The 16,887-nt window shown below is 42.6% G+C and overlaps 1 protein-coding gene and 1 long non-coding RNA gene across 4 annotated transcripts in view; one reads left to right on the top strand and one right to left on the bottom strand.

The window, feature by feature from the left end:
* LOC308570444 overlaps positions 1–16,887 on the top strand; it is a 61,686-nt gene that overhangs the window by 41,083 nt on the left and 3,716 nt on the right. The window lies entirely within an intron of this gene.
* SUGCT (succinyl-CoA:glutarate-CoA transferase) overlaps positions 1–16,887 on the bottom strand; it is a 304,201-nt gene that overhangs the window by 34,380 nt on the left and 252,934 nt on the right. For all 3 annotated transcript variants that reach the window (XM_081165186.1, XM_081165185.1, XM_081165188.1), the window contains exon 13: positions 8,822–8,885. In XM_081165186.1, the coding sequence (XP_081021312.1) occupies positions 8,822–8,885 (64 nt within the window). The remainder of the gene's footprint in view (positions 1–8,821; positions 8,886–16,887) is intronic.

Raw genomic sequence — 16,887 nt, forward strand, 5'->3', positions numbered from 1 at the left:
TTATACTGTTTGCAGAAATTAGTAAGAAAACATCCCTTCAGTTGAGCTTTAGCTCTAGAAAGAAATGTATGCATACCCATAATACCATTAATACTGTGGTCTTGCAGGAAAGTCATATTTATCCATCTAAGGCCTGCCCAATGATGATAAAGAGGACTTGTAGAAGGCCTCTCTCTCTCCCCCCCTCTCTCTCTTTAAAATGAACATGATGTATGCAGTTGAAATAAATTAAAAAATTGTCCAGTAGCACCTTAGAGACCAACTAAGTGTCCCTGCTCCTGACAACCTAGCAGTTCGTAAGCACGTCAAGTGCAAGTAGATAAATAGGTACCACTCCGACGGAAAGGTAAATGGTGTTTCCGTGTGCTGCTCTGGTTCGCCAGAAGCGGCTTAGTCATGCTGGCCACATGACCTGGAAGCTGTCTGTGGACAAACGCCGGCTCCCTTGGCCAGTAAAGCAAGATGAGCACCACAACCCCAGAGTAGTCTGCGACTGGACCTAACGGTCAGGGGTCCCTTTATCTTAAGTTTGTTCTGGGTATAAGCTTTTGTGTGCATGCACACGAAAGCTTATGCCCAGAACAAACTTAGTTTGTCTCTAAGGTGCTACTGGACAATGTTTTTATTTTTTTATTTTTTTATTTCGACTGTGTCAGACCAACACGGCTACCTACCTGAATCTAGAATTAATGTATGCACTGCAACTAGTCCCCATGGTAATTCATGATATGTACTGTGTGGATCTTCTTGAGAAAACAGCTCTTCCTCACTGGGTTGAATGTGGCAATTGGTGGGAAAAGGCACATCCATGTCACTTGGGCTGCAGTTAATAACATGGCTAGTTGTGCTCAGGTGAGGAGCAAACAGAAGTATGGTGTGGCTTTAGAGGCCACCACACCAAAATGTCACACACTTACAACAAACTGCCCCAAAATAGGGTGCTAATGATAATTTTATTGTTAAGAATGCATTATGAGGGAGATGTGGGGAAGTCCGACAGAAATCTGAAATAAGTTGTTGAAATGGTTGAGATTTTCTGTTTTTTCTTTCTTGTTACTGTCTATGTTCTTTCTTTTCTATCTGTAATTTGGAAAAAAAAAACGTAATAAAAATTATTATAAAAAAAAAACAAAATAGGGTGCTAATGAGCTTTCACATTTAACATTGACAGCAGGTATCTAATGGGGGATTTTTATTCATCAGATTTACTTTGGCAAGAGGAAATAAGGAGGGTATTTTGCCGACAACATCATGTGGACACTTGTGTGCATGACCAGCACTTACTCCACAATATGTTCTTTTCTGGAAGTACCTGAGAAATTTACCAAGTGTTTCCCATGCCTGTTTAGAAAACTCTAACCTGAGCCCACATACCTTCCAGCACAGAGATGTGTGAACTGTCTCTGCATCTGTCAATGAAAACCTATAATGTCTACTCAGAAGTCCATCCCACTGACTTATTCCTGGGTGAATTGGTACAGGATTGCAACCTAAAGCACCCTAATTTTTCCCTTGGGAGAAATGAAGGAACACACACTAGAGACACACACTGGAAGAGAAAGCACACCCCAATTGCATTTCTTTTCTAACCCCCCTAGGAGAGACTTGACTTCCTGTGTTGTTTGAGGGACTGAATCCCAACACTAAACAGCAGCAACTTTCTATTAGTATGATCAACACAACAAAGTTTTAAAGCGTCTGGTAAGCCTTGTTGTGACTCAACGCAATTTGTAAGTAAGACAAGAAGTAAAATAATAATAATTTCATAAATCTAAGGAATCAGAGTCCACATTCCACTGAAGTCTTGTCGCCTGCTAGTCCCATTTGAATTAAATTGAATTTGTGTGAGGAGCATTCTGAGAATTCCCTTCCCTCGCTCCCAAACCACAGAAAGCAGCAGCCTCATGGAAGCTGGCTCCTACGTGTGCATTTCCTTATTGGGTCAGAAATCCTGTACCAAAATAGCTGCTGTGCATGGTAGAAACATGCAGCGCTAGAGAGAGTGAACAGTTCCCAGCCCTCAACGGGAAATCTCACACAAATGGCTAGTTGCAATAGTCCTGATCACCTTCTTGGGAGGTTGAGCCCAGTCCTCTCTCCCACGCCCAGTTAAAGATATGCTCTATGCTGTTGACGCTGATGTTTCTGGATATAATGATAAACCATGGGTAGTTAAAAACAGGAAGTGGATGCTTCCTATCTCCTTTTCACACCTGCCATGGTTTAGCATTGGATCTGAACTGGTACCATTTCCAGGGAATTCTGGTACTGATTGCACGTTTTTGTGAAAGAAAAAGATCCTGCCATGGTCCAATTTACAATATTACAAGTTCAAAAAGGTTTGCTCATCTTTTACTCTTTTATTCTAATTCTCAACTAAAAGAGTCCCCGAAGCAGCTATAAAGGTAAAGGGACCCCTGACCATTAGGTCCAGTCGTGACCGACTCTGGGGTTGTGGCGCTCATCTCGCTTTATTGGCCGAGGGAGCCGGCGTACAGCTTCCGGGTCATGTGGCCAGCATGACAAAGCTGCTTCTGGCGAACCAAAGCAGTGCACAGAAACGACGTTTACCTTCCCGCCAGAGTCGTACCTATTTATCTACTTGCACTTTGACGTGCTTTCGAACTGCTAGGTTGGCAGGAGCAGGGACCGAGCAATGGGAGCTCACCCCGTCGCGGGGATTCAAACTGCCGACCTTCTCATCGGCAAGTCCTAGGCTCTGTGGTTTAACCCACAGTGCAGCTATAAGCAGCAATTAAAAATTTATTTGCAAAAGACAGAAGCCACGCTTAAAATTGCCACCCACAAAAAATAGAAAATAGCAAGTTAAAAACAAAACCTTTCAGCAATTTAGCCTTTGTCTTCCTTTCTCCCCTCTTCTCTCTTTTTGGGATCACTAATCACTGTCAGTCACCTTATTACATATTTATTAAAGTTTCTCTCCCCACCCCCCTCACTCCCAGCTTTGAGAGCTATGCCAAATGAGTTGACATGCATCATTTCTGTGGAGTTCCTGAAAAGGCACTGAATTCCTTAAAATTGAAATCAGCCCTGTGAATGTAAAAGACATAAGCAGTCAGCACTGATGACTAAAAAAGACGAATGAAGTAATGCTAATGCTGGTGAGGCTGTTTGTCTCCAATGTGCCATAAATAGTGAAGCGAAATTAAAATTTCTCAAGCAACATCAGCTATGCACAAAAAAAGGAATGTGTGATGAGAAGCAGACAGGATCAGAAGTTCAGGCAGAGGTGCTCCCTGCAAATGGAAAGGAATATATCCCCCCTCCGAACCTGCAAATTCTGTTGTTGTTGTTCCTATTGTGTGAGATCTCCTAGCTGCAGGAAACAATGTCATGTAGTGCAGACTTCCTTAATTTCCTGCAAAATCCCTCAATGGAAGGCAACATTTTTCAAGCAACATTTGTCTCTGTCCATATATCTAGTCGTCCTCCATATATCTAGTTCTCCCCCCCTTCACTCTGCCCCCCCCCACCGCATTTGCTAACAGCCTGATAAAAGAGGCCTATAGCTAACATTATGTTTTATTGTGTATATCCATTACAGTCTATCCAATAAAAGCCTGACCACCATTTCCCAGTCTATTTCCTCTTTCTGGAGTTTAATGTGACTGCTAAGAACAACACGAGCCACTGCTGGCCATCACTGAAATGCAATGTTAATGAATCTTCATGGCTAGATGTCTCATGAAATCCTACAAAGTGTATCAATATTATCACCATCTCTCTCTCTCTCTCTCTCTCTCTCTCTCTCTCTCTCTCTCTCTCTCTGTTTGTGTGTGTACACCAAGACTGGCCAACATGGTGCCCTGCAGATGTTGGATTTCAAACTCCACGCAGGAGCCCCAGCCTGGCCAATGGTGAGGGGTGGCAGGAGTTGTAGTCCAACAACATCTGGAGAGCAGTGTGTGGGCTACTCCTGGCGGTGATGGTCAGATGCTGTAGATACAAAGATGTAGACAGGTGGGGCAAAATGACTGACAGGTATAAATGCAAATTAATGCAATTAATGTGCATTGGGGGCTGCTGAACATTCTTGCCTGGATGTTAGAGTGTCTTGTATTCTGACTAACACCAACAAAATAGAAGGAAGGTAGAAATTATTTCTCTTGCTCCCCCTGAAGAGGTTCAGTTGGACGAAGAGATAATCATAGAAGTTATGTAAGAAATACCAAGAGAAAAGGGATGCTACAATTTGAATATCTGAGTTTTACGAGGTCCACTGCTGTGGCTGCTTGGCTGCTCTCATCCTTCATCTCCTAGATCTCTCTGGCGCAGTTCAACCAGTTGTGGTTGTTATCAACCTCCTTGTGTCCCCGCATTCTGATAGAAACAGGCAAATAACGAGCCTAGACAGGAAAAATCCTGCTAAATGTGAGCCTTCCTTCAGCACCATCCTTATCTCAAAATGGCAGCTGGACATGAGATGATGAGCCAGTGAGGCTCTTTTGCTGCCCAGGACATAAACACCTCCTGCCCTGACACTCTGGAATACCTCTGCGAAAAACTACTCTTCCTGTTCAGTCCCATCACTGGGATTACGCAACACGTGCTGAGTAAAAATACTCCCTATTCCAGATCTAGGAGGAACACTGCCTTTATGCTATGCTAATGGCAACAGAACAACATAATTCCATAGAGAAAAGGTAGTTCCTTTTCCAGCTGTCTGGAAAATTTGTTACAACCCATTTTCTGGCTCCCCCAAAAGCACCATCTGAAATGAAGCAAGTTTGGAGAGCAAGTCAGCTTCCTATGCACAGCATTATGGAGTTTAGATCCAGATTTAGCATTGTAGGTTGGCAAAGGAAGCACATGCAAAGTATCAGTCACTCTGGATTTGGCAGCTGCCAGTAGGTTTGTAGACATGGGCTTCATCATATGGCACAGGAATGTGTAAATGGAAAATTCTCTTAAAGGGTTGCTGATAACACTAAGTGAACTATTTCTGTACTTTATACCATCAGGACATGGCTATCTAGTGCATTATATTCAGGCATATTTACCCCGAGTTACAAAAGAAAACACTGGTGCTTCTCCAGTAAAACTGTCTAAAAGTACCATTTAGCGATCTGCTTCAATGCAAGGAGCCATTTACAGAGGCTTCTCTAAATGGGAAATTATCAGAGGATAAGATGATTTATTTTAATTTCAATGCACTGTCATGGGTTTTGAGTTTTAATCAAGTTTAAGTTAGCTAAGCTTTGGGTAGTACTGTCGTTTACCTATGCAAAAACTCACATTTCTGCCTGTTCTTCCTACCTCTGTTGACAGCCATTAGAACATTCCTTTTCATCCCTTCCCTCTCCTTGCAGTTTAACCTTGTCCCTTGAGGAGTATTTTCTTTCCAAAAGATAGATTGTGGGCTGCACACAACATGAAAAGTTTATGTACTTTTCCTGTTGCCATCTGCAAGGTATTTCTTCCCAATATTTTCTTCAAAAAGAATTGAATTTCAGGTTCTAGTTTGCTTCTTCACAAGTCAAAATGGCAACTTTAAAAATTGTTGGTAGAAATGTTCAAATCCCCTTATTTGTTGTCATAAGTGGATTACAGCACAATCTGGCACATTTCTACCTGGTAGCAACTCCCACAGAGCTCAAAAGGGCTTACTCCCAAGTAAGTGCACAAAGGATCACAGCATCAAGCTTACAGTCAATAACTACATGAAGAAGAAGCGTTTGGATCTGATATCCCGCTTTATCACTCCCCTTCAGGAGTCTCAAAGCGGCTAACATTCTGCTTTCCCTTCCTCCCCCACAACAAACCCTCTGTGAGGTGAGTGGGGCTGAGAGACTTCAGAGAAGTGTGACTGGCCCAAAGTCACCCAGCAGCTGCATGTGGAGGAGCGGAGACACGAACCCGGTTCACCAGATTACGAGACTACCGCTCTTAACCACTACACCACACTGGCTCTCATGGAAAATGTTGTTCATTGAACCAGACAGATACAATGGCTTTGACCCTGCAAAGGGGTAAGCAGGCAACCAAATCCAGGGACAGCACCAGCACAGCACAAACCCCCTTCTCAGCCACTCCCTGCTGACCCGGTTCGTGGAGGGAACTTGCTCTTAATAAACAGGTATGGTCACCATGAAGTAGGTGCTCCCTCTGAAACCCTGGTCTCCAACAGGAGAAGACTTTATTAGTTAAACTCAGCAGCTTGAGTAATGTCTGGAAACACACAGGAAGCCAATATATTATAACAACAGAAAGCAATTATGGTCAATAGTCTGATTGCTGCATTCTGAAATTATTTAAGTTTTTAGTTAATCTTCAAAGGCAGCCCCATGTATCCTACACTGCAGTAATCTAACCTGGATGTTAGCCAATTAAAATCATATTTTTGATTAATTGCATTTCCACTGAAGCACAAGCACAGTGTGCCGCCTCCCTCGGTGGATTAAAAGGCAAACATTTGATTTTTAATCTCTCTTGGCAGAACCCCATTTTGAGGCTGGCCTTCTCCCTCTCTCTTTCCTTCCTGTATGCCCTCAATATGCTTCACCTGGTTGAGCACATCTTGATTATGAGACTAAACTATTTGAAGAAAGGAAACATTATTTATCTCAGAGATCTTTTCTCACTCCAGCTCCACACAACATGCTTACTTTTAACTTGAGAAGTGACAGTACCAACATAACAAGAAAAAGTCCCACCTTATTTTTGAGACCCCCCTTTCTTCATATCACTAGGAAAAATACCATCCTTCTGTTGTTCAGCCATATTTTTCCATTTCTTTCAAACACATAAGTTCACAATTTATGTACGGCTCAAGGTAAACCTAAAGCAAACACAGATGTGCACATATACACTGCTTTTTTTCCAGATTAGCCCAACTGACTCCACGGTAAGCAATTAACTTCAAAGGGACTACTGTGGAATAAGTGGTTTGAGGATTGCCATTCATAGATGGTTTAACAGAAACATTCATAAAAACAAAGCACAAACATTTCATCAAACTTACGCTAAGATTTTTTTCAAGATAGGGGTCCCCATACTTTGTTCAAGGGAGCCTTTTCATAAAGCAAAAGTCAAACCTCCTTGCCTTGCCTTTCCCTGGGAATCAGAGAGAGACTTGGTCACAGGATGAGAGGAAAGACAGCCGAGACACAAAGTGCCACATCTGTTGGGCTGCCCTTAATGGTTTTCTGGAGGTTTCAGGTACAGTGGCCTATTTCCTGGGGAAGATAGATTACTGGAAGAGTTCTAGAATAGGCACTATCTTTGAGGCACAATGCCAATTATTTTGCCCAATAAAGGCCCAGTTTATGTCAGGCAACATGGTCCATGTATGCATCAAGTCAGGACAACTATCGCGCAAAGGAGAAACAGAGCTGGAGACTGTAACCACAAAAATGGAACAACCTTTCATAACTCTAGCATCATTCAGAAACATCTGGACCCTGGTCCTTAGGAAATGATCTAGGCTGGAACACACACCCCCCCAGGCAACAGCTTATGCATGCTTGCCTTCTTGAGAATCTAACAGGGAAAGTAACAGATCTTAATTGATATTGCAGAACATATGCAATTCACTGGTGGTCTTATGACAATCTAATGCCCATTCAGCCAGAAGAAATACTCAGACATACAAAAATACTCAGACATACAAGACCCAACCAAGAAATTGGAAGGTGTTTAGAAGCAGATGGAGTGGAGGCATTTACCTGACCTCCCAACAGGTGAGCCACTGCTGTTTAGCAGGAGAGTCAGCAATGAGACAGCAGGGAGGTTGGCACGGTTCAAACACACCAGCAGGAGACCAGATTGGCTTCACTGGTGGATTCACACTCTGCTGATCTCGCAACCACCTCATCCCTCCTATGGTACAGGAGCAACTCACATTTGGGATGTGAAACAGGGTTCCTTTTAGTGTCATAATATAATTCAGTGTTTGGTATCATGTGCATGAAGCACTGAGAGTTAAAAAGAGCAATCAAGCTTTGAAAACTGTCGCTCCCTTACAGCAGCCCAGATTAGGGCTGGGCAATATCTGGTTTTCAACACTGCGATATATTGCCAGCTAAACATCGTGATATACCTATATATCACAATGTCTGAAATAAGGATGGAGCTTTGTAGAGACATTGGCTGCTTCAAGGTTTTTCACACATTGTGATTTTGGCATACCATGAGCACAAAAACACACACACGCAATATGTGATTCACAATATATTGCCAGGTCAAAAATTATGAAACCAGTATCATCATATGGACTTCTAACCGGTTTGGGACATAGCTGTCAACTTACAGATTTGAAAATAAGGGACCAGCAGCCTCGAAAATAAGGGATCAGCAGCCAAAATAAGGGATTTTAGTCAACCAGCAGCCAAACGAAGCCTCAAGCGGTGGTTCCCACAGCGCAGCAACCTGGCAAAGGGGCTGCAGCAAGGAAAACCACCATCACCTCTCCGCTGGGAAGCGCTGAGCAAAGGCGAGTCCCCAGGCAATGCGGCCAATTTGATCGGCACAAGGCATGCAAGCTCCACCCCCCAGTCGTTCTCCGACTCCTTATTGGGTGAGCAACGCAGCCAAGCAACACAGTTCGAGGCCAGCAGGGAGGGAGAGAGAGGAGCTGCTTCCTTTGAAACCTGGGAAATTTAAGGAGCATCATCAATAAGGGACAGCAGCGGGACATGGCGCTGGGATAAGGGACTGTCCCGCCAAATAAGGGACGCTTGACAGCTATGGTTTGGGATGATATCTCAATATATTGCCCAGCCTTAGCTCAAATATAATCCTGCTACAGGTCAATAGTCTCTGGAGCTGGCTTCTATTAAAAAAATGAAGGCAATATGCCTACCTGGAACAGCTATTTTCCCTACTGTTGGATGATCCATCTCCATGACAAGTCCATTGTGCAGAACCTAAAAAGAAGAAGAAGCAAATATATAACAATAAGCATCGCCCAGTGATACAGAAAGCTGCAACTAAAAGTATGGTTCATGATTAAGCCCCGTTAAGGAAGGACAATACATATTTGCTTTATGCATGGAGTACTGGAAGTCCCTGTGTTGTCCAGTATTTCACAGTTGTTGCTGATGGCTTCAATTATTATAACCCACATAGTTGAATACAAATGTCATATCTGATAAATAATAGTCAAGGACCTCTGTATGTAGAATCTGTGCTACATGAACAGGCTCCCTCTAGGTAGGCTATATGATTAATTATATTTAACAAATACAAATCTCATGCAGTAGTTTTACTTGTCAGAGAGAAATACTGGAGTTGTGGGGCTTGTCATTTCAGTTTTGTATTGCTGTAATATTTTAAATTACTCTTTATTGCAAAAGAAGAATGAAAAATCTAGCACCATCAATATCCCTGTTACTGCCACTGAAATTTCATCCTTTATTTTATGACAGAGAACAATTAAACCCAATATGTGGAATGGGAGGGATTTATGCTGCCAACATACTATATCTTGATTTCAGTAAGGCTTTTGACATATAAACTTAGAAAATTAGAGCCTTTGTATGCCTTCCCATTCAGTTACACTGGCAAGCAAGCAAATGCCTATAACTTTTCCTTTCTTTTATTTTACTTTTTTGACAGAACTGGATAGAATTTGAAGGTATAGAAGCCATTTCTGAGTGGGTGATGCCTCCCAAATTTCAAACAATTAAGTGTAGGGTGTTATTTATTTATTTTCTCCTTCAAGTCTTCCTTTACATTTTGATTATTTAAAAAATTGTAACTGCTATAACTGCTTCCCCCCCCCCCTTATTCTTTGAACAGAATTGAATTAAATTTTCAGCCATAGTTGCCCCTTCTGAGGGGATAAATTCTGCCAAATAAGGTGCAGGGGCATTTGTGTAAGGGGGGGTGTCCGCGCGCCCGTTTAAAATCTGGGGAGAAGGAAAAGGCTTTGCTTTTGTTGGGAAATCTTAGAGGTGCCTCTTGGTTAAGTAGCCTGCGCAATTCAAAAATCAGTGTTTCTAAAAGTAAAGAGGTAAAGAAGCCCAAGTAAAGATATACCCTGGTTGGAATCAAGAGAGCTTGCAGGATGTAGGGTGATCAATTTCTTCAGACATGCCATCCTTGTCTTGGACTTAGCACTTCAGGAAGACTACTCTGAGCTCTTTTGGAGAACACCTACTTTGCTTCAGACAAGCCTTAAATCTCTCTAAATTAACCTGCTGCAGTTCAGGTTTCATCCGAACCCATTGCATATCCTACTGACTTCTGCTAGCTGCCGCCCTCCATGCTGTACTGAAAATCAATTGAGCAGCGGGGGCAAGCTAGCCTTCAGAAATATCTTTGGAGAAGGTGCAAGGAGCTGCAGCTGGGAAGACAAATCAGCAGCTTTCTGTGCTCATCCACAGTTATTTTCCATTTGGACACTTTGGATCTCAGCCACAGAGTAAGTAATTCAGTGGACTGATGTACAGTATGTGTGCTAGTTATACATGCCAAGATACAAATCTTTTCTCTTAATAAATAAAGTGGTGTATGTGTCAGACCTGTCTTAGAATATTGCTGTAGTTATTGTGAGGGATGTGCGTGTGTGTTTTAAAAAAGAAACAATGAACCCTCCATGTATACTATACTTCTTTTCTACAATTCAGTGTTGCAAAGATCCAAGAGAAGCTCTTGGAACCATGCTGCAAATCTCCCCACTTCTTGACTCAGATATGCTACATGAATTTAACATGCATAAATTTTCGTGGCTTGTTAGAAAAATAAACTTTCATCATTAACCGATAGTTTATTATCCTCCCAAAGACAAAACTGAGATGTTCATCAGTTTAACTTCTGAATTTTGTTTGTTTGTTTGTTTGTTTGTTTGCAAGGTCAGTAGATTTCTTAAAGACAACATTAGCCTGAAACTCTAATTGTTGGCATTAAAACCCTTATTACTGTTTCTTTACAGAAAGACAAAAATCACCCCATAACTACATTTCCTACCATATAAGGACAATCTAATTGTTTATTCTGCTTTTAAAAAAATAATTTGTTTGATCTACATACAGATATATTTCTGTTGATATGCTCATAGATACTGTCCCTTTTCTGATTTTTTAATTGTATAAATTCAGGTTGCTTGCCTGCCAAACTAAAGAAAGATGTCTTGTAACTCTATTGTACAGGGAGTTGCAGGAATTAACAATGCATCATCTACATACAATGAACATGAAATAAAATTATCTAACTGAAATTTCATTCTCCAATTAAGATTTCAAATAATTTAAAAATAAATTGAACCTCACTGGATGCCTGATTTCCTTGCCAGTGGCGTAGCGTGGGGGGTGCAGGGGGGGGGCCGGCCGCACCGGGCGCAACATCTGGGGGTTAGGGTTAGGGGGCGCAAATCCACGGGTTAAGGGGCGCAAATTACTTGCCTTGCCCCGGGTGCTGACAACCCACGCTACGCCACTGTTCCTTGCAATACTATCGGATAATGAGTCTGCCAACTAGTGCTAATATGCCCAGGAACCTCACCAAAATGCTGGAGAGGATGCACTTCCACAGGCACATACCTCCACATGTGGTGGGAATACCCCAAAATCCAACTATTCTGGACAACAACCATACAAGAAATATGCAAAATAACCAAACAAGTATTAGAAGTCACCCCAGAACTGGCCCTACTAAACATCTTCCAAGAGAATAATGCCCACTCACATCACAAAGAACTCATAACCCACCTACTCTCAGCAGCCAGAAACATCATAACCAGACACTGGAGAGACCTGTCAGGAGTAAGCATGGACAAATGGTACCAAATAGTATGGGAAACAGCCTTATTAGAAAAATTAACCAATAAACTGAAACTGACACGGGGAACACCTTCACCCTGATATGGCTCCATTTTATCACATACAAAGCCCAACAAGACAACGACAAGAATCCACCAACAGCATACGAATCAATATGGCTAACCTGATTCAAAACACTCACCCACCCCACTCACACTTGAAAACAAAGTTCACCACAGCCAATCACAAACAACCACACCCTAGACCAACCCCAACCTCTCTCACCACCAAAGGAACACAAGTGAATAGTAAAGAGAACCCGCACAAGCAACACTGACACAAAACCCCACACATACATTAAGTAAAATAGAAATATCGCCACCCGACCCCACCCCCACCCACCACGGCCCCCTCCACCTCTTTCCCCCTTCTCTTCCTAATGTAATACTAATGTCACAACAAATAAAACTGATCTGTAGAAATGTAACTTGAAAAAAGAGACATTGCACATACTTTTGTAAACCAAGAAATCTTTAATAAAAAATACGTTAAAAAAAATAATGAGCCTGCCAAACTAGAACAATAAGTGAAGTATAAGTATTTTTAAAAATAACGTAAGATTGGGCTTCATCTGTTACTCCCTCTGCCATTTATACTTTGCTAAGATCCCCCCCTATTTTCTAAGTCATGCACTATTTCCCCTTGATTGCTTCTAGATGAAACTGGCAAGACATTTTCAATTCATCATCATTACTGTTCAATCTACCAATCTGTATAATGTGTCCCTCTTTGTCTAAATGGGTTGGGTTTTTTTATTTAAGTCTAGTTTTTTTCTAGCAGTTTCTTCAATAGTGGTAAACATTAAACCACTATTTTCTGGTAGTTTGCCCCATAATGCCTTGGTAAAATTTGGAAATAAGGATTTGTGAGAACAGGATGCTAGACTAGATGGAGCTTTGGCCTGATCTAGCAGAGATTCTTCTCACTATGACATAGACACAAGGTGCTGCACAGCCCGAGTTTCCAAAGACAATTCTGTTGCCATCTCAGCTCTGAGGCCTATATATTGCCAAGATCAGGGGTAGGCAAACTAAGGCCTGGGGGCTGGATGCGGCCCAATTGCCTTCTCAATCTGGTCCACGGATGGTCCGGGAATCAGTGTTTTTACACAAGTAGAATGTGTGCTTTTATTTAAAATGCATCTCTGGGTTATTTGTGGGGCATAGGAATTTGTTCATTCCCCCCCCCCTAAAATATAGTCCGGTCCCCCTACATGGTCTGAGGGATGGTGGACTGGCCCCCTGCTGAAAAGGGTTGCTGAGCCCTGGCCAAGATGAATCCTGACTATGGGGAAACAAATTGCCTCCCTGCTTCCCTCTTTTCCTCATACATAGGGTGCAAGCAGGCTTCCATCTTGTGGATAACTTTCCATATACAGTATCTACTCCCAAATGACGGCATATTTTGTGTCATTCTTGTGCCCGGACTCCTCCAACTAATCAAGAGATCAGCAATTAAATCAAGGCAAACAATACTTCCCTCCATACGACTTATATTCACTCCATGCAATATTTATTTTAATGTGCCTTATCCTTTAAGTGATGCACAAAAGGCAATGCAATATATTTCACCATGCATGTGCTATCAAGTGCTTCATCATTTCCTTTTGGAATAATACATTACTTTGAGCAAAAAAAAAAAAAATGACTGGGGAATAACAATGTCACAGGCTAATTTTACTGCTTCTTTTGACGAAGTTAATGACTTTGGGTGGGATTCACCTAGCAGTTCCATCAGCAGAAGTTCTGTGCAAGGTCTTCCACTTACACAATGGGGCTTCCCCCTTTCCTTCCTGCACCCCTGAAATTGGATCAGAGGGATGTTGGGAGAACCCCCAGAACAGCACTAGTGGGGATGGGGGGGGTCATTCCATCTGGCAAACTGAAAATCTTGCAGCGATGGAACGTTTAACATAGCACGACATGGAATTCCTCCCTGTATGTTTAAAAGCTTGCTGCATTTTCTCTTAACAATATGGAAGTCCCATAGGCCTATAAACTTTCAGAGTGGAACAATGCATGCTTAATTTAACCTTTGCTGCTCCCTCTGTTCTCTCACTTTTTAATAAACAAAATATTAGAACAAGACGCAATCAAGGGTGCTTACACTCACATTTGTCATGCATTTTATGGCAATAAATGAGCATTGCTTTGAGCAAAGTCAATGTCTTTAGATGTATCTGCTTCATTTGGAATGGTTCATTTCACAGACCTAGTGTAGATCATATTTCACAAACCTGCGCTTATACTTTGTGATCTGTGGAACATAATATTATGATAAAGTTCTTTTTAAAAGAATCATTTAACATGCTTGTCTCCACAGAATTCAGAAATAAAAACCTGAACAACCGAGGATTCCTAATGTAATGTTTCATTCCAGAAACAAAACTAAGTAATTTGCAACTTCAGTATCAAGGGGGAAATTTGGGTGGAGAGAATTTCAAGAGCAAGAGCAAGGCCGGAAGCTGCCTTATGCCTGGTCAGGCCATTGGTGCATTTAGTCGAGGGCTGTCTACTCCAGACTTCCCCCACTTGGTGCCATCCCGAAGTTGGGTCCCAAACTCCCATCCATCCTGGCCAGCATGGCCCAAGGCCAGGGATGGTGGGAATCATATGTTAAAACTTTTGGAGGGCACTAGATACTTTGGCCACCTCATGAGAAGAGAAGACTCCCTGGAAAAGACCCTGATGTTGGGAAAGATGGAGGGCACAAGGAGAAGGGGACGGCAGAGGACGAGATGGTTGGATAGTGTTCTCGAAGCTACCCGCATGAGTTTGACCAAACTGCGAGAGGCAGTGGAAGACAGAAGTGCCTGGCATGCTGTGGTCCATGGGGTTATGAAGAGTCGGACACAACTAAACGACTAAACAACAACAACAGATTGGGGAAGGCTGCCATACTCTGACTGGCAGCCACCCTCTATGGTCTTGGGCAGGGGTCTTTCTTCTAACTGGAGATGCTCGGGAAAGATTCTGGCGCTGGCTGCAGGTAGAGCATATGTTCTCTGACACAGAGATATGGCCCTTACAAAGAAGCACATTGATTAACAATCTGGAGAAGAGTGACTAGTGGGGTGCCACAGGGTTCTGTCTTGGGCCCGATCTTATTCAACATCTTTATCAACAACTTGGATGATGGACTCAAGGGCATCCTGATCAAATTTGCAGATGACACCAAACTGGGAGGGGTGGCTAACACCCCAGAGGACAGGATCACACTTCAAAACGACCTTGACAGATTAGAGAACTGGGCCAAAACAAACAAGATGAATTTTAACAGGGAGAAATGTAAAGTATTGCACTTGGGCAAAAAAAATGAGAGGCACAAATACAAGATGGGTGACACCTGGCTTGAGAGCAGTACATGTGAAAAGGATCTAGGAGTCTTGGTTGACCACAAACTTGACTTGAGCCAACAGTGTGACGCGGCAGCTAAAAAAGCCAATGCAATTCTGGGCTGCATCAATAGGAGTATAGCATCTAGATCAAGGGAAGTAATAGTGCCACTGTATTCTGCTCTGGTCAGACCTCACCTGGAGTACTGTGTCCAGTTCTGGGCACCACAGTTCAAGAAGGACACTGACAAACTGGAACGTGTCCAGAGGAGGGCAACCAAAATAGTCAAAGGACTGGAAACGATGCCTTATGAGGAACGGCTAAGGGAGCTGGGCATGTTTAGCTTGGAAAAGAGGAGGTTAAGGGGTGATATGATAGCCATGTTCAAATATATAAAAGGATGTCACATAGAGGAGGGAGAAAGGTTGTTTTCTGCTGCTCCAGAGAAGCGGACACGGAGCAATGGATCCAAACTACAAGAAAGAAGATTCCACCTAAACATTAGGAAGAACTTCCTGACAGTAAGAGCTGTTTGACAGTGGAATTTGCTGCCAAGGAGTGTGGTGGAGTCTCCTTTTTTGGAGGTCTTTAAGCAGAGGCTTGACAACCATATGTCAGGAGTGCTCTGATGGTGTTTCCTGCTTGGCAGGGGGTTGGACTCGATGGCCCTTGTGGTCTCTTCCAACTCTATGATTCTATGATTCTAACACTTTTCTACCAATGCAGAACGGTGAGCAGATGAATGTATGATACAAAAAGAACCCCTCTTTGCTGCGGCAAGGAGACAAAAAGTAGGAGAGAATTTTCTCTTCCCTGCTAGATACCTGCTGGTGTTTAATAATGCACCCATGGACAAGGTATGTCAATGCATCTTGCCAGCATGCACCCTTGTCATTGTACACATTCCCATGCCTATATACACAAGAATAATTGTAATCATATGTGTCTCTGAGCTCATGCCCCTTGCTAATACAGAGCAGTCCCACTTAGTAGAATCGTGCTATGATAGCTCTTCTGTTAAAGAAATCATGTGAAACTTTTTTGTGAAACTTTTTTGTATATATGCTTGCTATAAAAATACCCCTTTGTAAAAGAAACAGAAATCTCAATAGCCAGGAAGTCCTGAACACTCACCAACAAACCGCCTAACCTAGAAGCAAGTGAAAGAACCAATAACAATAGCCCGGTATTATTCATTTTCATATGTCACTTGCTTTTTCCAGTCCACAGGGGTCTCACCTGTTTTCCTGTGCAAAAAGTATATGTTCGGTACACATTTTCCAACACCATAGTGTGCTCCCAAGAGTCTTCCTTTAAGCACTCCATCCATCGTTCATCTGCCACATTAAGTGTTGTAGCTTGTTTATATATAAATTACACTTGTGCTGAAGCTTGTCGATCAGTTTCAGGGTGTCCCTTACACCTGGCCATATTTGGAGTGAGTGGGAAGTGCATTAACCAACCACTGGTTCCAAGCCTTTAAAAAACTTAGGATAGGATCCAGTGAGCAGTAGGGGAACTGGGGTTTCTGAAGAACCCAAGTGTACCTGAAAAGCCATCCTGAAAAGTCTGGTGTCCCTTTGGAGAAGACTGCCCTGCTGCACAAGGGGAAATGCGAAGAACCCCTGAGTAGGACAGGAATCAGCTGGGCTCATTCATTTGGCTCTTTGGATCCAGGCCATTCTTTCATGCTTACTTCCTTTTCCCTTCTGTTGCAGCCCCTGTGACAGACCAACTTGACCCTCCTTGCGGAGATGCGGTCAGGCAATTCA

This window comes from Podarcis bocagei, assembly GCF_964188305.1.
Source record: "Podarcis bocagei genome assembly, chromosome: 12".
Taxonomy (NCBI): Eukaryota; Metazoa; Chordata; class Lepidosauria; order Squamata; family Lacertidae; genus Podarcis; species Podarcis bocagei.